The 21,947-nt window shown below is 42.2% G+C and overlaps 1 protein-coding gene across 4 annotated transcripts in view; it reads right to left on the reverse strand.

Moving 5' to 3' along the window:
• Positions 1-21,947, reverse strand: part of ARHGEF6 (Rac/Cdc42 guanine nucleotide exchange factor 6) — a 101,773-nt gene that overhangs the window by 55,779 nt on the left and 24,047 nt on the right. For all 4 annotated transcript variants that reach the window (XM_055338514.1, XM_055338515.1, XM_055338513.1 and 1 more), the window contains 4 exons: positions 16,782-16,866; positions 14,313-14,434; positions 12,806-13,007; positions 881-951 (listed from right to left, as the gene is read on the reverse strand). In XM_055338514.1, coding sequence (XP_055194489.1) covers positions 881-951; positions 12,806-13,007; positions 14,313-14,434; positions 16,782-16,866 — 480 coding nt within the window. The remainder of the gene's footprint in view (positions 1-880; positions 952-12,805; positions 13,008-14,312; positions 14,435-16,781; positions 16,867-21,947) is intronic.

Here is a 21,947-nt window from a genome sequence, read left to right on the forward strand (position 1 = left end):
CCCACGTCATCATTATGGAGCAAATTCACTGAAGAGTGCAAATCTGTTTTCTGAAACGCAATGTATAGAGATGTTTAAAAACTATCCATGCACAAAATGAAAGCAGTATGCAGTCCAAATGCATATCCAATATTGGGGGGAAAGTGACACTATTTCAGCTGAGGTGGAGGATGATGACAAAGCTATCAGACAGGAAAACTTAGAGGTTATGATAACTTGACCTTTTCATTAGTGACTGGGCTAAGTCTGGAAAGTAGATATGAAAAAAGCAGAGAGAAGACTGAGGAGAATAATATGATTTTTTTCAAATGAGAACTTATTTTGAATATTGCACATGCCCTATTTATAGCTAATAGATTTTGACATATCTGTGTTCAAGCCAGAGCCATTTAATTCCTTGCTTTTTGCCAAAGGGCAGTCTTCCCTTCAGGCTCTCCTCGAACACAAGGTTGATCATATTTCAGAGGACATCATAATGGATTGATTTATTCTAAAATAAAATCACAGTATGCAATCACTTAAAACTTACTGCTTAGAGGAACCTGGGAATTCACCTTCTAAATATTTGGTAAAGCTATATCTACTGCTGAATTTCCCCATGATGCCTACCTATGGACCAATTTCTCTTTCGGCACTGTTCAATAGCCCTTGCTCAGAATCACTGTACCATTTGTGAATTTTTCAGTATGGTGAATCTAAAACTTCTAGACATCTGTAAGAGGCCTACAAGCAGAAGAGCTTTACTGTAGTGCAGCTGACATGAGACCTTTGCAATACTTTACCCAGTCTCCCATAAGTGTTACTCGACACATCAGTGGCTCAGCCACTGAAAAGTTTCCATACAGTCAAGAAACTTTTTGGTTATGATCTGAACACTCACCACAGTATAATAGTTCTTGGTAAGTGGAGTTGTTTCAAATCCTTTGACAGCCTTGGGGGAGAGAGGTCTCTCTGTGAATGAAAGACATGTAAATTATGTTAATGTCATAGAAATCTAAGAGGAACATTTTATTACACAGGTCAACTCACATACAGTAGATATTGTTAAATAGAATGATCAATGGAAATGTACATTCCTCAATAAGTGAAAATATAGTTTTGCTAAACTCCAGATAGATCTTCTTGTCCAGGACCCCTCAATTTCTAAGGAGGTAAGGCCTAGCTAATGAATGGCAGGCCCAGGGTAAGAACTTCACTCCATTCAGGCTTGTTTCTTTACTCCAGTCTTGTCTCTCCACTCAACTTAATCAAAACAGATAAGTAAAGCCAACACTAACCAAATATATATATATTTGTAACTCATAAGTTACTGTACAAGTATAATATAGATAACAGCAACCATCCTTTCTTGGGGCTCTCTACTGTGCCAAAAATAAAATAATCAGAATCTCTAACACATTAAAAACTAGCAGAAAGGGACGTTTGGGTGGCTCAGTGGTTGAACGTCTGCTTTTGGCTCAGGGCGTGATCCCAGAGTCTCGGGATCGAGTCCTGCATTGGGCTTCCTGCATGGAGCCTGCTTTTCCCTCTGCCTGTGTCTCTGCCTCTCTCTCTCTCTCTCTCTCTCTCTCTCTCTCTCTCTCTCTCTCTCTCTTTGTGACTCTCATGAATAAATAAATAAAATCTTTAAAAAAAACTGGCAGAAAATTCTTCTTTCTTTTATGTATCATTTTAACATCATGACATTGAGTGATAAAATGCTTTCTTTTACAGTTAATCTTAGCTATTAAACTCACAATTAAGAGATATCCTAACACATTCTTTCTTTTTTTAAAAGATTTTATTTATTTATTCATGAGAGACACTGAGACAGAGAAAGGCAGAAACACAGGCAGAAGGAGAAGCAGGCTCCATGCAGGGAGCCCAATGCAGGACTGGATCCTGGGTCTCCAGGATCACTCCCTGAGCTGAAGGCGGAGCTAAACCACTGGGCCACCCAGGCTGCCCCACATTCTTTCTTAAAAAAAAAAAAACAAACACATAAGATAAATACAAGATGGTGATGATAAATGTTTAACAGCGTCACTAATACTATCTTTCCTACTCTCATTTTCTCCTTTGCTTCATTTTGTTTTATATTCCATTTTTACTTTGCTATATTATATGGCACTTTAAACTCGTTCTGAAGTATGGTAGAGTATATATGAATAACTAAATGCTAAACTAAATAACTAAATAACTAAATAACATAACATCACGCTTGATTTTTCTTTTTAAAAAATGTTTTATGAGCAGCCCAGGTGGCTCAGCGGTTTAGCACCTGCCTTCAGCTCAGGGGAGATGTAGGCCCCATGCAGGGAGACCCAGGATCAAGTCCTACATCGGGCTCCCTGCATGGGGCCTACATCTTCCTCTGCCTGTGTCTGTGCCTCTCTCTCTCTCTGTGTCTCTCATGAATAAATAAATAAAAATCTTTTTAAAAAAATGTTTTCTAGGGATCCCTGGGTGGCTCAGTGGTTTGGCGCCTGCCTTTGGCCCAGGGCGTGATCCTGGAGTCCTGGGATTAAGTCCCACATCGGGCTCCCTGCATGGAGCCTGCTTCTCCCTCTGCCTGTGTCTCTACCTCTCTCTCTCTCTCTCTCTCTCTCTCTCTCTCTCCCTATCATGAATAAATAAAATATTTTTAAAAAATGTTTTCTAGTTCTAAACATATTACATTCTTATCCTAAAAATGAAAATTATAGAAAAGAAAATAAAAACCAATGATTAGCCATCACTCAGAGCTAACCATCATCAGAGTAACATTATAAAGCATATCTTCATTTTTTAAAAAATATTTTATTTATTTATTCATGAAAGACAGAGAGAGAGGCAGGGACATAGCCAGAGGGAGAAGCAGGCTCCTCTGCAGGGAGCCCGATGCAAGACTCGATCCCCAGACCTGGGATCACACCCTGAGCCAAAGGCAGATATTCAACCACTGAGCCACCCAGGCGTCTCTATAAAGCATGTCTTCCCACTCTTTTTACATATGTATTTGTGAAGAGACACACACACACACACACACACAGGGATCTTTCTTACTTTACTTATAGTTTTGTAATTCTCCTAACAATGTTTTTTTTTAAATGTTTTTGTGTAGTCTCTATCCCCAATGAGAGGCTCAATGTTAAAATCCCAAGATCAAGAGTCACATGTTCTATCAACTGAGCCAGCCAGGTACACTTCTAATTCTCCTATCATAACATTATTTTATGAATATTTTGTCATCTAACCTTGACTTTTAATTATTATTACATTAAAAATATCCTTTATATTTATTTGGACCTTAATAGCTTTTAAGACATTTTATTTGATCCTCACAACAGCCCTGTCAGGCAGAGGTGATCTCATTTTGCAGAAGAGGTCACTAAGTTTCAGGGAGATGAAGCCAGTTGTCTAAGGGCATGTATCTAGGAAATGGCAAAGCCAAGATTGAAGCCCAGATGTGCCTTGAGAAGAGCCTGCATTCCTAACCCTTATGGTGTCCAGAGATAAAGCTACTGAAGGGTTCAGTTGATGGCATTGGTAGTGATTCCTACTGGAGTTCAGAGGGACCATCAGTTTGAGCTGGGATGGTCAGAGAAGACTTAGCTGGGCAAGGGGCACTTGATCTAGTCCTGGAGAGTGGTAAGAATTCAAACTGGGAGAGAAAACCGTAGAGAATTTTCTAGGTAGAGAAGATTCCAGAAGCACAGCTACAGAAATAGCAATGTTCAAGGGACACTGTTCCTGTGACAGTGAATCATCTGACTGGACCATGCTGGGTAGAGTGAAAATAAGGCCAAAAGGCAGCAACCTGGGCCAATTCTGCCACTTCCAAGTGATGACAAGTGGGGCATAGCCAGTTTTGGGGAGCTTTGCGCTATTTCAAGATCCTCCTGGATCTACCTGGTGGCTTCACAAGGCCTTACTTATTGGGCAAAACTGAACAATGTACAGCAACCTTGCCTATACTTGAGATTGTAAGTGGCAGAGCCAGGACTTGAACCAAGTACTGTACAGCCAAGTGTGGTATACTTTCCAGTATATCATGGTGTTGTATACTCACATATCTTCTAAGTTGACAGTTACCCAATTCTTTTCATTTTTGATTAGGCAAGTTCTCTACAATGTACCCTTAATGGTTCTACTTAGAACTTACAGTTGCTTTGTGCAATGAAAATACAAGCCAGTCTTGGTAAAAATTAAACTTTCTAGAGATACCAGTAAGATGTGGTCACCTTTTAAAAGCCAGGCTGAAAAGGAGGGTAAACAGTAATGGAGAGCCTGCCAAGAAACAGAAGAGAGCAGGAAAGGCCACTGGAATGGGTAATTGCAAATGAAACAAAATGTTAACTATGCAATGTAGAATGGAGAGACAAGAATTGAAAAGAAGGAAGTAGCTGATCTGGAGATTCCTGGGTGGCTGAAGGTGATGCAAAGAAACAGATGGCATTTTGGTAAGATCAATAAAACTATCAAACCTCTAGCGAGATTGACAGAAAAAAATGAGAGAAGACACGAATTACCAATATCAGGGGATATCATAACAGCCCCTGGAGATAGCAAAAAGAGGAAATATCAGAAAGGGAGAAAGAACATAAAGACTCCTAACTCTGGGAAACTAACTAGGGGTGGTGGAAGGGGAGGAGGGCGGGGGGTGGGGGTGAATGGGTGACGGGCACTGAGGGGGGCACTTGACAGGATGAGCACTGGGTGTTATTCTGTATGTTGGTAAATTGAACACCAATAAAAATAAATTTATTATAAGAAAAAGATGATAAAGCAATACTCTGTGCAACTCTACACATATAAGTTTGATAATTAGATGTGAAATGAACCAACTCTCTCCCGAAAACAAGAACTACCACAACTTACCCAGTAGGAAACGGACCATTTGAGTAGCCTTATAACTATTAGGGAAATTGAATTTCTAAATTTAAAACTCGTGAAAAAGAAATCTCCAGGCCTATATGGTTTTGCTGGAGAATGCTATCAAATATTTCAGGAAGAGGCAATACCAATTCTTTATAGTCCCTTAGAGAAAATGAAAGGAGGGACAGCCGTCAAACTCATTTTATGAAATCACTCTTACCCCAGCCCCGAAGCCAGACAAAGAGAGTCTTAAAAAAGAAAACTGCAGACCAACAGCCCTCATGAATATAGATGCACAAAATTTTAACAAAATATTAGCAAATAAAGTTCAGCAATATTTTTAAAGCATCATAGACCATGGAATTCATTCCAGGGATGCAAGGTTGGTTAAATATTCAAAAATCAATAAATGTGACCCACAACATTAATAGTCTAAAAAGAAACATCACAAGATAATATCAATCAGTGCAGAAAAAGCACTTGACAAAACTCAACACTCATTCAAGGGGTAAAAAACTCCCACCCCCACCAACCCCCAAAACAGGAATGAAGTGGAACTCCTTCAACTGAATAAAGAGCATCTACCAAAAACCCACAGGTAGCATTTACATAAATGGTGCGAGATGGGAAGCTGAGCGCACGCCCCCTGAGATCAGGAACAAGGCAAGGTGGCCTCTCTCATCACTCTTACTCAATTCAATTTAATCACTGACATCAATCAGTGTCATGAAGAATTCAGATGGGTTATCTGGCATAACAGAACTCAAACAATAGCAGTATCACACAGATGCAGCCCTCAGAAGCCCTCCTAATCCTGATGTAAACATCCTTTCCAATTTTTTAAAAAGATTTTATTTATAAGAGACAGAGAGAGGCAGAGACATAGGCAGAGGGAGAAGCAGGCTCCCTGTGGGGTGCCTGATGAGGGACTCAATCCCAGGACGCAGATGCTCAACCACTGAGCCACCCAGGTGCCCTGATCCCTTTCCAATTAACTTCCGGTTCCTTCCCCTCTCTTGCCACTGTACAGAGTCCTATTGCCTGTGGTGGTGACTAGGCAAAAAGAAATCCAGTGACAACTAGTTTCTCTGGATAGGAAACATCTATGTAGTGGGGGCAAGGAGGCCCCAAAATCTCGAGCCAAAAAAAAAAAAAACATCTATGTGACATACCCAGGGGACTACAAAAGGAAATCTAATATAAAGCTCAATCCTAGTTTTGGTTTACAATCAGTAGGATGAGCCATTTCTTAATCTGCCTTAATACAAATTTAATTAGAATGCTACCTAATCTCCTCATGTGATATCTATATTTTCTTGCTAATAAGTTTTAGAAGAAGGATTTAATGACCCTTTAACTGAACTGGTGGCAGAAAACAGAATTTTCTTAAAATATCTGTTCTGATCATACTTGCTTCAATACTTCCTCGGCATGGAAATTTTGCCAGGAAAATTTTAATGCCAAGTCCTGACAGAACCCTTAGCTTTTTTCTAAGGAACAAAGACAAAAATGAAAAAGAGACATAATTGACCATGTTCCTGATGTATTGGCAGAAATTTCTCTAATGTATAAATAACACGTTAATTTATAGGTCACCAGTGATTTTTAAGTAAAGGACTGAAAATTGTAACAATGGCTAATTTTCTTATTTGTAACGTATCTGATTCAAACAGAGGAGCAAATGCCCTTAATGTAGCTTCTGTAGCTTATATAATGACTAATTTATTCATACATGTATTTTTCTTTTTTAAGATTTTATTTATTTATTCATGAGAGAGAGAGAGGAAAAGACATAGGCAGAAGGAGAAGCAGGCTCCCTGCGGGGAGCCCGATGAGGGACTCCATCCCAGGACCCTGGGATAACGACCTGAACCAAAGGCAGATGCTCAACCATTGAGCCACCCAGGGACCCCTCATACATACATTTTTCATGAAATAAAATCTTTGAAAAATATTTTTGTTCAAATTAGGGTTTTTCTCATGTAACAAGAAATCGAGAGGTATGCAAGCAGGACTGAGAACAATGGCTTCATAATGTCACCACTTTCCAGATTCCATCATCCTTGGTGAGAGGCTTTTATCATCATACTCATGAAAACCTATTCTACCTTCAGCTTCAAGCTCATGTTGAAAGGAGTTTGAGGGTGCGAGTGCACGTGTGTGCGTGTGTGTGAGATACTCAAATATTCTATTTATTTTTTCAAATTTATTTATTTATTTATTCAAGAGAGGAAGAGGGAGAGAGAGAGAGCACCAGCATGGGCAGAGGCAGAGGGAGAGGTAGAAGCAGGCTCCCTGCTGAGCCCAACATGGGGCTCAATCCCAGAACCTGAAGATCATGACCTGAACCCAAGGCAGATGCTTCACCCTTTGAGCCACCCAGGCACCCCTCAAATATTCTATTTCTTAACTTTCTACAGAAGTAGATTGGTAGTTCCACAAGTCCTCTGAAACCAGCCTCCGCCTGAACAGAGGGAAGAAGCTGCCCCCAGGGCTTTGGCCATAATTATCTTCTCGACAAAAGCTACAGTGGAATCTAAAACTTAAAATGCCACTCCCCTAGGGCATTTACCAGAGCACAAAGTGCTCTTGTGGATGACAGGCTCAAGGGAAGAAAACTGTGCACAGCACTCCCACGGCACAGCAATCTGCAGGGCGAGGGTTTGCACCGGCTAGGGTTGCTTGTTTTGTTTTTAAGACAATACAAAAGAATGGGTAATGTTGGCCTGAATGAACAGTATCCAGGCTACCTTGAATGAATTTGTCAGAATTACAGACTACTTGAGTGACCTCAGTGTTACATATGTGACCCCAGAGTAAGCAGAAAGAGATGACAGGAGGCCTTTAGTTTGATGCCTGATTTAACTTCTATAGATGACCCAAGAGGTTGTATAGCCATGGGGTTTAAAACTGAGTGGCCAATTTCATTTCTATGAGAGATGCATTTCATCTATGGATCACTTTTTTAAAGATTTTATTTATTTGAGAGAGAGAGAGAGCACAGAGGGAAAGGGAGAAGCAGACTCCCTGCTGAGCAGGGAGCCTGATATGGGACTTGATCCCAGGACCCTGAGATCACAACCTGAGCCAAAGGCAGACTCCCAACCGACTGAGCCACCCAGGGGCCCCTTTGAGTCATTTTTTTAACTCCTTAAAGACAAACCTTTCCTAAGCTTATATATCAGTATGAATTTCATGGACAGACATTAAAAATTGACAAGCATTTTCTAAACCAGACAAAACAGCAGAGCATAGAACTTAAAATGTCCCTCAGCAGCCTCCTCAATGGGTTTTGGCCTACTCCGTACTCTGTGAAGGCAGCACAAGTTGGGATGGGAAAGAATTCAGGTCAACAAAGGCTCAACACCTCCTTCCCAACAACAGCTCATTCCATCAAGCTGATCTCCTCCACCATCCCCCAGGCTCCCTTGACTCAATCCTACCACAGATCCTCTGTGGCTTTTGTCCTGCCCCCATGCATTGCTACGACTTGGATCACCCTCCCCTCTCATCTGGGCCTATCCACAGACTACCCGTCTTTGAGGGCTTGGCTCAAGCCCTACCTCCTCCACAGAGCCTCTGACAACCTCTCCACCCACAGCACACTCTTTCTGCTGTTGACCGGCTATGCAGTTTATACTTTCTTGCCTCTCACCTTATACTGTCAGTTCTCAGTTTCATCGCCAGCTTTTAGCTCTCCCTCAGACTCCAAATCTGGAAAGATAACTACCTGCTGCAGATCTTCACAACTATGACTCTCTGGCACCTCCACTCCACATGTCCAAAGCAACTCCTCATCTTCGGTCCTGACCACCCACCCAACACACACACTCACACATACCCTCCTCATCCCATCTTCTCTATTAATGGAGTTCAGTGCGTATCATTTCCTATATTTCCTGTGCCTAAAGCACTGTATGAGGTCCTATGGAGACAGAAAGTTGACAAGGACGAATAAATCCCCCTTGACCTGCATGTCCAGTGAGTCAGGCATCCCTCTTCTGCTCGCCACTCTTCATAGCACCCTGCATTTAACTCTATCACTGAACTTCTCATGCTACATGGTAAGAGATCTGCCCCCCCACTAGACTATGAACATGTCTATATTTCTGTGCCTCACCAGAGTCCAGGACAGAGCCTGATGGCCCAGTTGTGGCAAAAAATTACCCTTTGCTGGCTGGCTAGGTACATGATACTACATGCCCTTAAAGAGCTCACCCTCAAGCTAAACCCCTAGACTTGGAGTTATCTTCACCTCTTTCCTTGTGCTCATAACAAATTGTCAGCGAATTTTCTTGATTGTATGTTGACAGTCTCCACCACATCCACCCACTTCTTCTTTCACTCCACTATCACAAAAGTGGCCCAGACCACTATCTGGTCTGCCTAGATCTTAGCAAGAGTCTCTACTGGCTTCCCCACATCCTCGTCAGTTATCCCCACCATTTCTCTGTCATCCAGCCTCTATACTACCACTAGAAAGAGCTTTCCAAACCACATGCTATCCCTTGCTTCTCACTGACACCCTTCTTCATGCAGCTCCAGGCAAGGCCCCACTTCTCTTTACTTGCCTTCCCCCCAACCCAAATCACCCTACCACCTGTCAGTGCCTTGCCCTCCAAGTTCCATTCTTTAACTTACTAATGCCCTCTAACCTTCTAGTATATGTGCTGCCGAAGCAAACACGCCCTCTAATCTTCTACCTGCAGAAGCTTCTTTTCATCCTCCAAGACCCAATTTAAGTGCTCTCCCCCCGCTGAGGTTATTGTTAATAGAATCATTTCTTTACTGCTCCAACAGCATCTTATCTAGACTTAGAGCTCTGTCTGTGTTACTTACCTTGTGCTCTTGTTACAGTTGGTTACATACACTCCTATCTTGACACTAGACTGTAACATCCTTAGAGGCTGGGTCCGTGAGGACAGACTATTATAGCTCTACCACTACCCAGTATCTAACTGATGCTTAGTGAATGGGTTGAACAGAATGTAATGACCTGCCCCACGGTATTCATTCATCTTACAGATATTTACTAAGCCTAAACAAAACAAAAACATCTCTGCCCTTATGGCACTTACACTCTAATGGTATGATACAGACAGTAAATGAAATAAATAAGCACATGTATATTATATTAGATGGGGAGAAGTGGTAAACCAAACAATAGAGCAGGGAAGGGGGACAGAGGCAATGGGGATAAGGTTGTTTTCTCAGGTGATCAAGAAAGGCACTACTGCAAAGCAGACAAGTAAGCAAAGACTTGAGGAGGTGAGGGGACCAGTCATGCAGATATCTGGGGACAGTGTCCCAAGCAGAGGGTCAGCAAGTGAGGCAGGTGCCCGTCTGGCACAGGCAACCAGGAGGCCTGTGTGGCTGAAGTGGAAGGAGTGAGGGGGAAAAAGGTCAGAGAGGATGTCAGAGGACCAATGGGAAGCCAAATCCTGGAGGATCTTGTAGACTACTTAGATGACCTTGGCTTTTACTCTTTTTGGGATGGGGAACCATTACTCAAGTTCCATTTAGAAAAAAAAATCACTCTGGCTACTGAGTTTAAATTACATTTCATTTAACTAGCAGACTTCCTGGGCCCCACTGTACAGATCTATCTTTGACAGATGGGTGAAATGCTTCTAAGGATTACCTAAGTGCTCAAATCAGAGCCAGACCTTGCCATGTGAGTCCTTCACTGAGTTCCAAGCCAAAGAGAGTATAGATGAAACCTGAAGAAGAGTCCAAAGCCCAGGACAACAGCCCAGGGCAGTCCCTAGTACAGCAGCCAGCCTGGGCTACAAGGCATCTCAGTAAGGGACACAATAATGAGGGCATGCTGTGTGTCCACTCCCTGTGCTTTCTCAACAATACTTGGGATTCCCAGGCAAGGCAGCAAGTGCTGGGGCTTTTAATTTTGCAGATGAAGACACTGAATCAAGGAACAAAGTTAGAGTGAATCTGGAAAGTTAGAGACCCTGATAACCAGATCAAAGCAACTGAAAGATGTAGCAAGGGGTAAAAATCAGCTGTGAGGATCATCAAAACCAAGGAAATTCGAATCAAGGCCTGTGAAAATATTTCAGGACTCAACAGAAACATCTTGATTCCCAGTAAAGAAAAATGCTAAGGGGCACCTGAGCAGCTCAGTTGGTTGAGTGTGTGACTCTTGATCTCAAGGTTGTGAATTCAAGCCCCACACTGGGTGTAGAGATACTTAAAAATAAAATCTTAAAAAAAATGCTAAGAAGTCCACACATACATATATAATTGTAAATCTGTTAGTAAACATTTATTCCATTAAAAAAGATGCATTCCCTGCCCTTAAACCAACACACAACAGAGAAAGTGTGCAAACTAAACTTTCTATTAAATGTTTTAGGGAAAAGCTCCCAATGGTTGGTGGCTATCTGGGGGAGGGTACAAAGGAGAGAGGAATTTGTATTATTTACATTATACATCTCTGTAATGTTTTAATTTATTTACAGTGAACCTATAATTATATTAGTTAATAGTATTAATTTTGAGGCATTAAGAAAGTAATAAAGACATCTACAAAAGAAAAACTGCACTGAGGAGATAACCACTCAAAGGAGCCCTTGGGTAAATAATTTGGGGAAGTATAATAATGTAAATAACTGAATGCTATTTTATCCAGATTGTGACATATTTTTACGTATCAGGGGTCTTTGGTAATAGAGAGGCAGGATCTACTTTCTTAAATAATAAAAGGTGGGACACCTGGGTAGCTCAGTGGTTGAGTATCTGCCTTTGGCCCAGGGCGTGATCCTAGGATCCAGGATCAAGTCCCACATCGGGCTCCTTGCATGAGGCCTGCCTCTCCCCCTGCCTATGTCTCTGCCTCTCTCTCTGTGTGTCTCTCATGAATAAATAAGTAAAACCTTTAAAAATAATAATAATAAAAGGCAAGTTACCTAAGAAAGTTCTAGAAAGACTAATGAAGAATTACTAGATTTTATTCTCTGGATATTATTATGAAAGAGGGCAAGCAGTTAGTAGTATGCAATGAGTTAAGGACAATCTTATTCAGAATCAAAGCGGCCAGACAGCTTCTTGCAGTCCAACGATTATTATTTCTCAAACACATCTCTGAAGCATTTAGACATAGGTCTGCTTAAGGAGCATAGGGTTAAAAAAAGGAAGTTAGCACATGGCCTCTCTTATTATTGTATTCTGCCATGGTGAGCCTTGGAGCATCCGGCAAGACTATGTACTATATTACATGAGCTACAATTAGTAGACAGAAGAGGATATAGTTAAGGTGGAACAGTTAGTTGTCTGAGCTTTGAATTCTTTTGCTTTTTGGGGTTTCTGCTGCCTTGATATAATCTAAATACAACTGTGTTTCAAAATATCTACTCACAGATTTCCATGTGCCCCCCCACCCCCACATTTCTCTCCTACTCTTACTGTGGGCATGCAGATACAGAAACAAATAGTTTCTGGGAACCAATTAAAAGTACAAGATTTGGGACACCTGGGTGGCTCAGCAGTTGAGCACCTGCCTTGGGCTCAGGGCGTGATCCTAGAGTCCCGGGATCGAGTCCCACATCAGGCTCCCTGCATGGAGCCTGCTTCTCCCTCTGCCTGTGTCTCTGCCTCTGTGTGTGTGTGTGTGTGTGTGTGTGTGTCTGTCGTGAATAAATAAATAAAATCTTTTTTAAAAAGTACAAGATTTGTAGTAGAAATACAAGAAAGTACAAGAGTCACGTTCAAGAAGGCTCTTAAAAGGGATCCCTGGGTGGCGCAGCGGTTTGGCGCCTGCCTTTGGCCCAGGGTGCAATCCTGGAGACCCAGGATCGAATCCCACGTCGGGTTCCCGGTGCATGGAGCCTGCTTCTCCCTCTGCCTCTCTCTCTCTCTCTCTCTCTCTCTCTCTCTCTCTCTCTCTCTCTCTCTGTGACTATCATAAATAATAAATAAAAATTAAAAAAAGAAGGCTCTTAAAAGACCCACTTACCACTGGATTTAATTTCTCGGACATAATTACTGGGGAACCAGCCTGTTCTGCCATTTAACGTGCCTTCCCACCAGCCTCCTTCTTCAACTCTGGTGACATAAATGATGTCCCCTTTACAAACGGACAATTCGTCTTCGTTCGTCTGCTTAAAGTTGAATCTTGCCTTCACTATCAACTGATGGCTCCCATTTTCCGTCATCTCCTAAGAGAAAAAAAAAAAAACACCAGATTAAGCACTCATCTACATGAGGCAGGGGCAGGAATTAAATGAACTGAGGCAAAGAAGGTGGGGTGGCCAAGGATGAAACCCCAGGTCTACCTCAATCTTGAGTCCTGAGTTTTTAGCTGAGGAGTGGGACTGGGGGTGAGGGGAGGCTAATAAGACACTTGGAAGCACGCACGACCTTTTGCATTTGTGAGAATGTATATTTTGAAGGAGGCCATAGCTTTCATTTCCCTCTCCCTCGCCAATTACCTAAAGATACTTATTTAAATGAACTGCGAAACAGAGTAGAGTGATAAACTATTCCACCCTGCCTCTACCAACAGGCAGACAGGGTCTTACATAATTATACGGCCAAGATTAGGTACTAATCTACCCATAAAATCAGCCTCCCACCTCCCAATTGCTAAGAATATCTTAAATTGGCTGTGCTTTAGTCATATGCAAACATCAAATACCCCATAGTTACCTAAATCGGGAGTTGTTAACCTCTCATGGGTCCCTTAGAGAAACTAATGAGCACAACGGATCTTTACCCAAGACACACATGCATAAATTCACACACAGGAGATTTTGCACACAATCTGTGAGGGTCCCAGGGCTGTGGGACCATAGAGTTCATCAGCTCCTCAAAGGCATCCTGATCCCAAAAGGTTAATTAAGCAATTTGGAAGTAGTTAAAGTGCTTTGGAAGTAAGAGCTCCTGATGGCTTAAAGGGAGTGGGTGGCTTCTGACAAGGAATAAAAGAGCAAAAGATAGGTGGTTCCTCCCAAATAGAAGCTCCCATTAAGACCAAAAGCAAAGATAACTGGGCTATGCCAGTGCGCAAGCTCCCCACAGGCTCACTAGGAATGCAAAGAGAAAAATAAAATGACAATAACGATGATGAGAGCAAGTAATATATATTGATTGCCTATTTTGTGCTAGGCACAATTTAGTTCTCCTAATAAACCAGGGGTAGAGGAAACAACAGCAAACTGCCATTAGGAAGTAGTTATAAGGACTTCCAGTTGCATAGCATTCTCTGTGAACCAACTCACTCAGTTCAAGGAAGGAAAACATCTCTGGGGCTTCAACCCCAACACTCTGACCCTCTGGCTCACACACCTTTGATGGGTGCCAGTGGGCCAGCCCGAACTGGCGCTGGGTTTCAAAGTCATTTTGTGGGCGACGCCCCAAACACACAGACCCGGCTATCTCACCACATATGCAGATGAAACCAGGATAGGGATCTCATTTTACAGAGTTTAAAACAGGCAAGGGGAATTGAGTTCTATACTTACCACTGTCTTTGACTGCCTTTGCAGGCCTGGAGCTGTGCTAGCAACTCCTCCCTGTGGGTTTGTCTGAGAACTATTAGCTGCAGTAAGAGAAGAACGTCCACATGGTCTTTCTGATAGCTGATCTGTGAAAAGAGGAAAAGGCAAGATAAAAGGAACCACTCCTGTCAGAAACACTGCTACAACATAACGTCATCTTTCATGGGACATTATCGAAGGCACCCTGGCTGTCCTCCTCACTGTTACCATTAGGAACATGCCAAGGGTATTTCATTCCCCCTCCCTCCATCTTGGTGGCCAACTTCCTTCTGCGTAACCTTACTGGCCATTGCTGTCCAGTAGAATGAAAAACAGCGACAGAGCCACATTTTCTCTTAACCCATTTCCCTACAACTCTCCTCTCTTAAACCAGTTGCAACAGTACGCCCTGTTATCCAAGGCAGAACTATATTGGGTACCAAACAGCTGTTTGTGGCTCTTATTACTTTGAAATATTTCAAACTTCTCTCTTTGTGTTTTGGCCCTTAACTGGGTGGTTCTTGTCTTCCTCGTAGGCAGCAGTATGTGTGGCGGATGTAATGTAAACTCTCCCCCAGAGCCTCAGGGTGGGGGGGGTGGAGAAGGATAATCCGAGATATCTGGGAAAGACGCAATCTTGATACCAGTATTCTTCTTTTAAAAAATCGGACTCAAGAATCTTCTCTTCCTTGAAACCTTGTGAAATTTGATCAGACCAGCACTGAGCTGGATGTTTTCTGTACGCTGACAGTGTGCTAAAGAGAGGAGCTGGCTCTTTGACAAATTCAAATGAGGGTTCTTTTCCTCTCCATTTATTTTTAAAAGACATAAACTGCAAAAGTCTAAAGCCCAAACATTCCCTAGGCGACAAGCTCAGTATCCAAGTAATTTCCTTGATGCTGTGGATTTTAACTTTCACCTCCTTGTATTTTATAAATATCTGTGGCAAGGGAAGAGACTGTAAAACTTGCTAGCAGAGTTTGGCAAAGGAACGTATAATTTGTATGGCATAATGTTAGAATTATACGATCCTCCCTGCCCAGCACTGGGTAGTTGTCATGTGTGTTAAATATAGTTACTTGAATTAGCTGTACTTTCTGCTATACGCCTTGCAATAGCTCAAAAGCATTTTTTTCCCAAATAGCAAAAGAACAACTCTAGAGAAGTATTTTTACATTTATTGCTATTATATACAGTTCTTTTGACTAAAACTATAATTACTTGATAGCTTCCTAGATGCTCCATTCTATTTGGCACTTGACTATATTGTCTGCTCTTGTTCGCTAATTGTTTCATGTGGGTAAGTTGAGTGTCCCTAAATAGACAGTCATTTTCTCAAGGGTGGGGACCATAGCTGACACTTCCTTTGTAGCACCTGGCAGTGCTGAGCACACAGCCTATGGACTCTCCCAACAGTGTGAACATCAAGACCCATGCTCGGCCATAAGGGTCCCAGGGTCAGTCCGATGTAGGTTTGAATCCCAGTTCTGCCACTTACTTTCTAACTGGGCAACTGTGGGCCTCACTTCTCTTATCCGAAATATGGACCTAATCATAATACCTACCCCCAGAGTTGTTTCAAAGATGAGACCAACGATGGCTCTTAGAATTGCTTAGACCCAGGATGTCTGGGTGGCTCAGTGGTTGAGCATCTGCCTTTGGCTCAGGTCATGATCCCAGGGTCCTGGGATCAAGTTCCGCACCGAGCTCCCCACAGGGAGCCTGCTTCTCCCTCTGCCTATGTCTCTGCCTGTCTGTGTGGGTCTCTCATGAATAAATAAAATCTTTAAGAAAAAAAAAGAATTGCTTAGACTCATGGTGAGGGCTTCAAGCATTTTAACTCTGGTTATTCCCACCCAGCTGTAGGTAAGGTGGTGTCTCATAGGAGTGAAGCTATACTCCAAGGTATCAGCATTTTCTTCACATTTACTAGGCTTTACATTCAATATGTCCAATGTGGTAGCTATTAAACGTTCAAATAAAAAAATTTTTTTCCAGTCCCTATGAACCTGAGATTCCATTTCTAGGGCCAGGTTACTGATGGCTTCCTTTACATGGACAGATACACACAAAAATCTCTGAGAAAAACATGCTCTAGTGGGGACAGGGAAGTAACAGCTATCTTCTGTAAAGTTCATGAAAAAGAGAACTGGTTTCTTCCTTTTCATTTTCTGTCTTGTTACACTCTGTTGCTTATTCCGTAGCTTTGAACGAAATGGTTTCTTGGCTCTTGCCATTATATGGGGGGCATTACAGGAACATCTGTGATAGGCATGTTTAAATCCTAAGCTATGAACAATGAAAGCATGTTGACATCCACTGCGATTTATTTTCGAGGAGAGGAGAAATCTGCACCAATTGAACAATCCTGGCCACAGTTGGCTCCCAGGGGAATGAGAAGCCTGTGGATCCTAACATGTCATGTATGACTCATAAATCAAAAACCCTGCTTACCTTCTGTTGCCTTGTTGACAGCTAAAAGAGTACTGAGGACCTTGGAGAAGTTGGCCCCTGAATAAAGGTCATCAGGATCAAATACCTATGAGAAAGGAAATTGAAACTGTCAGACACTGTAAGTATTCAACTCAGCAAACCTTTATACTATCAAAAGGCCACTTCCTCCGGCTCTCAGGAGAAAAAAATGTAAAAGCCAAGACCCAAATCTCTGTATGTATACCTTTGGGAGAAGTGAAAGCAGCAGCTGAGCCACCTAATTACATGTGGCAGGCCATCAGTGAGTCAAAGTGAAGCAGTGATGGGAAATGAGAGCCAAGCTGAGAAGCAGGGTCCCCAGCAAACCTAGGCATGTCAATACGCAGCCCAGTTCCAGGAAACCCGAATGTATGGGTTACAGTTCATGCCCGTCACCTACATAAAGTCCTTACAGTCCATGAAGAAGGTGGTGGAGCCTTTCTGACACATTGCCAAGGGCATAGTTCAATCACTGGATTCAGTACAGCCACTACCCACACTGCCTTTCCTGTGCTCCTCATCCTCCCTGCTACCACCCACTGGGTCCCAACAGCCTGGGATGCTAAATCCATGCCACCCAGAGTTCTCCAGGCCTGCGTTTTGCTCCCAGCCTCTGTTCCTGGTCTCTGCTGCTTGACCTTGCCCCTCTTGGTTTGTCTTCATGAATCTGAAACTGTGCTGGCTCTTCCTGGCCTCAGGTGACTTTTCCAGATGTGACCTCTGGCCTTCCTAATACTATTCAACTGTCAGCAATAAAACATGAAATAAATACTATATTTCACTTTGTCTTCATTCTGATATGCTACTGTCCCTAGTGAAACCACCAGTCAGCTGTTGTTTTAAGTACAGATTAATTGTTCTATCAGTGTATTCAATGCATTAAAATGTATGGAGAATTATTCTAGTCTCATACATGTGTATTTGAAACTAGAAGTATTTTGAATCATAGGTACAATCTATTAATTTGCCAGCCAAGGATGTAGATATATTTATCTATAGGAAACCAGATGCCCAGGTTCTGGATGAAAATGCACCTTCTTTTATTAAAAAACCGTATCCATCTATTTATCACACACACACACACACACACACACACACACACAGGGAGAGGCAGAGACACAGGTAGAGGGAGAAGCAGGCTCCATGCAGGGAGCCCAATGTGGGACTCCATCCCAGGTCTCTGGGATCATGCCCTGAGCCGAAGGCAGACGCTCAGCCGCTGAGATACCCAGGGATCCCAGAAATGTACCTTCTAAAAACATTTCATTCCAGGAGTTATAGAAGTTTGAATATTCTTTTCCCAGATGCAGCGATAGGAATAAAACATACCTTTTCATGTGGGACATGATTGGTAATGGGCCTATTATTCAGAGCCATCCACGTCATTGCTAATCTGTATGTTTTCTGGAAGCCACGTCAAGACAAAATTCTGTCTTCTTTGTGTACATATTCTTTAAGACCTAAACTCTGTCTCTAGAATGAAAATATATAGTGGCCATTTTTTTTCACACTGGGAAGAGGTGTCAATATAGATAATATAAGCAAATATGAGCCGACAGAAGTCTGCCTATTCTGGGATTCACGACTGTACTACTCATTTGATTAATGAATGTTTTGCATTCAAACAATATGACTGAAGAGCCCAATCACATCTAAAAACGACATGTTAGAGGCGCCTGGGTGGTTCAGTTGGTTAAGCTGTCATCTCTCTCTTTTTTTTTTTTTAAACTGTCATCTCTTAATTTTGGCTTAGGTCACAGTCTCAGAGTCCTGGGTTCAAGTCCTGCCCCAGGCTCTGTGCTCCTCAGGCACTCTGCTTCAGGATTTTCTCTCTTCCTCTGCCCCTCCCCCGACTCACACGTGTGAACGTGTGCATGCTCTCTCACTCTAAAATTAATAAATAGATCTTTAAAAGAATAAAAATTACACACTAATCTACTTTTAGTAAAGAGGTAATCTCAATATTACTAAAGAGTCAAATGATATTACATCACAAATATGTTTCTGAATGCCACAATATTAGATTCAAAGTTGTCCAGGAATAAATGGATAGGCATTCTGTTTTAGTCTGCCAAAGTCTGGCTGAACAAGATGCAGCAGACCCTGGAGAGAGTATCTAGTATCCCAGAGGATTCCAGATTCACTTAACCTCCCTTAGAGCACATCAGTGGGAAAGTGTTAATGACATGTATGCCAAAATGGTAACAAAGCAAGAAATTCACTTGTTTTTAGCCCATCATTCCTAACAGGAGCATGAAAAGGTGTGTGCATGTGGATGTGTGTCTTCGGTAGGTGTGGTGGAGACGGGTAGAGTGTGAAATAAGCAGAAGAAAATATTAGCAGAATAAGGCATGAGAGCAAAAACTGTGATAAAAACCTCCCCCTTTTTCTGTTGCTCCTTATCCAGGGTAACTGACTGCCTATATGTGGCAATAGTGCCATGATTCACTTATATGGGTACTTGGCTGAAATTAGGACAAATAACCTAATCAGAAAATGAAACTTGCATCAGCAAGAGTCACTGCATCTGCGCGAGGGAAGTTGCCTGGACTATACAGTTTCCTTTTTAGAAAAGGCCAATACACTAGAGTTTACCCATGGATACTGTTTTTCTCATTTTGTAGCACTAAGCACTCCACAGGAAGGAGCTAGAAGACGTCTCTAGGGAGGAGTACAGAAAGCAAAGCCTAAGAATTACAAAGTCAGAGCAGTTGAAAGATTAAATATAACCAGGAACACTCTCCACTGCACCACACCCTTCCAAACCCCAAAATGAATTCTAGTAAAAATTCCACCCCGGGGACTTTTCCTCCATGTGCTGAGACTGGTCCCCTACTGAAATGGAAACATTTGGAGGGAGCACAACACTTTCAGCTGTTAGCAGTCTTTTAGACCCTCGTGGAAAGGAGAGGCATGAGACCAAGTTTAGAGATGATGACGCAGAAAACCTAAAGGCACTGGTGCCCCGCTGGGAAAAGGCAGGAGAATTGCCCAATGCGGAGGGGGGTACGGAGAGAACAAGAAGTCGGTTGCAGTACAGGCCATTTGCCTCCAACTAATCCCAACCATTTCTATATACAAAATGGAGAACCAATTCCCCTCTTCTGCCTGCAAAGCACAGAGGCTTGTTAAAAGAAATGCAGATTTGCATATTTACGCTGCCTGTGCTTTTCCAACATGAAGCCATGATGCTACTCATCTTCTGCTACTCTGTGCGAGCCTCACTAGCCTGTTTAGTATGGCATGAAGCTGAGCCACAGATTAGCTGCACTTTCTCTGTACCATTTGGGTCCAGAAATTAGCTGGTTAGTTCCAGTTGGATCTGCCAAGGTCAGATGAACAAGATCCCCTCCCTCCATTTACCACAACTGTGATGCGGACAAGAAAGAAAAGATTGCTTCTCAGACGACTCCTAGATGCTTTCAAGGTTCTACTCCTGCAGTGGGATGAGGTGAGGTTAAAGGATAAAAACAACAACAAATATTTATTCTACTCTGGGTAAGTGACAGGAAAGACAAAGATTAAACTTAAAGGATTTTTTGTGGGGAGGGGCTCAGTGGTTGAGTGTCTGCTCAGTGGTTGAGTGTCTGCCTTTAGCTCAGGTCATGATCCTGGGGTTCTGGGATCGAGTTCCACATCAGGTTCCCTGCAGGGAGCTTGCTTCTTTCTCCCTCTGCCTATGTCTCTGCCTCTCTCTGTGTGTGTCTCATGAATAAAAAAATAAAATCTTAAAAAAGAAAGATTTTTTAAAGTGCTATTGACCCGATAAACATGGGTTTGAAGTGTGCAGGTCTACTCGCATGTGGATTTTTTTTGATACATACAGTACAGAACCATACATGTATTTTCTCTTCCTTATGAGTTTGTAATAACATCTTTTCTCTAGTTTACTTTATTTTAAGAACATAGTATATAATACATAGAACATACTAAATATGTTAATTGACTATTGATGTTATCACTGAGACTTCTGGTCAATTAACATAAGGTGAATTTACATAAGGTCCAATACTACATCAATAGCTGAGTTCAGACAAGACATTGAATTTTTTTTTAAGATTTTATTTATTTGAGAGAAAGAGCTTGCTCACAGGGATGGGGGGTTGTGGGGAGGGGCAGAGGCAGAGGGAGAGAGAATCTCCAGCAGACTCCCTGCTGAGTGCAGAGCCCAATGCGGGTCTTGATCTCACAACCCCAAGATCATGACCTCAGCCAAAACCAAGAATCAGACACCTAGCCAACTCCACCACCCAGGCGCCCACAAAACATTTGATCTTTATTTTTTTAAAAATATTTTATTTATTTATTCATGAGAGACACAGAGAGAGAGAGGCCGAGACACAGGCAGAGGGAGAAGTGGGCTCCATGCAGGGATCCCGATGTGGGGCTCGATCCCGGGTCTCCAGAATCAGGCCCTTGGCTGAAGGTGGCGCTAAACCACTGAGCCACCTGGGCTGCCCAACATTTGATCTTTAAATGTTTCCTTACATTTTAACATTTTGGATATCCACAATGACAACGAAACTTCTTTTCCATCCACTCAACACCAGGTGTTAATTCTAAACTGTTGAGGATCTGGCAGTATAATCCACACAACAGTTAATATTTTCATGGCTTTACAAATAGACCCTTTTGGAGTAGTTTTCAGTTTCAATACATATGCTGTTTTATGACATTTTCCTTAAGCAGACAAACATAAGGAAACACATGAGAAGAAAATCTCCAAAGCCCCTGCTCCATTTCCTCACTAATCTTGTAGGTTTAGTGTACTGACTTACTGAGACCTTGCTATGCACTGACACCATGCTGGGAGATACATACATTTGTCTCTATTCATTGCACGTGTTTCTCCTAGCAAGCTTGTAATGTAGGTACAATTATTTCCCCCATTTTATAGATGAGCAAACTGCACTCCAAGTAGTTAACTCACAAGGCAAGAGAGTGCTGGAACCAATGCAGATACACAAGAAAGTGCTCTGAGGGGCATTTTAGTCCTGTCTGAATAACTTCTACTGTCATGAGGCATTAAAAAGAAGAAAAAGAAATCTGCGGATTTGTATACAAAAAGAAATCCCTTGCTGCTGTCAATATGAGCCACATCTGTACCATCGGCAGCAAGTTTGTTACAACCTCTAAAATGACTAATTC

This window comes from Nyctereutes procyonoides, unplaced genomic scaffold (genome assembly GCF_905146905.1).
Source record: "Nyctereutes procyonoides isolate TBG_1078 unplaced genomic scaffold, NYPRO_anot_genome, whole genome shotgun sequence".
NCBI lineage: Eukaryota > Metazoa > Chordata > Mammalia > Carnivora > Canidae > Nyctereutes > Nyctereutes procyonoides.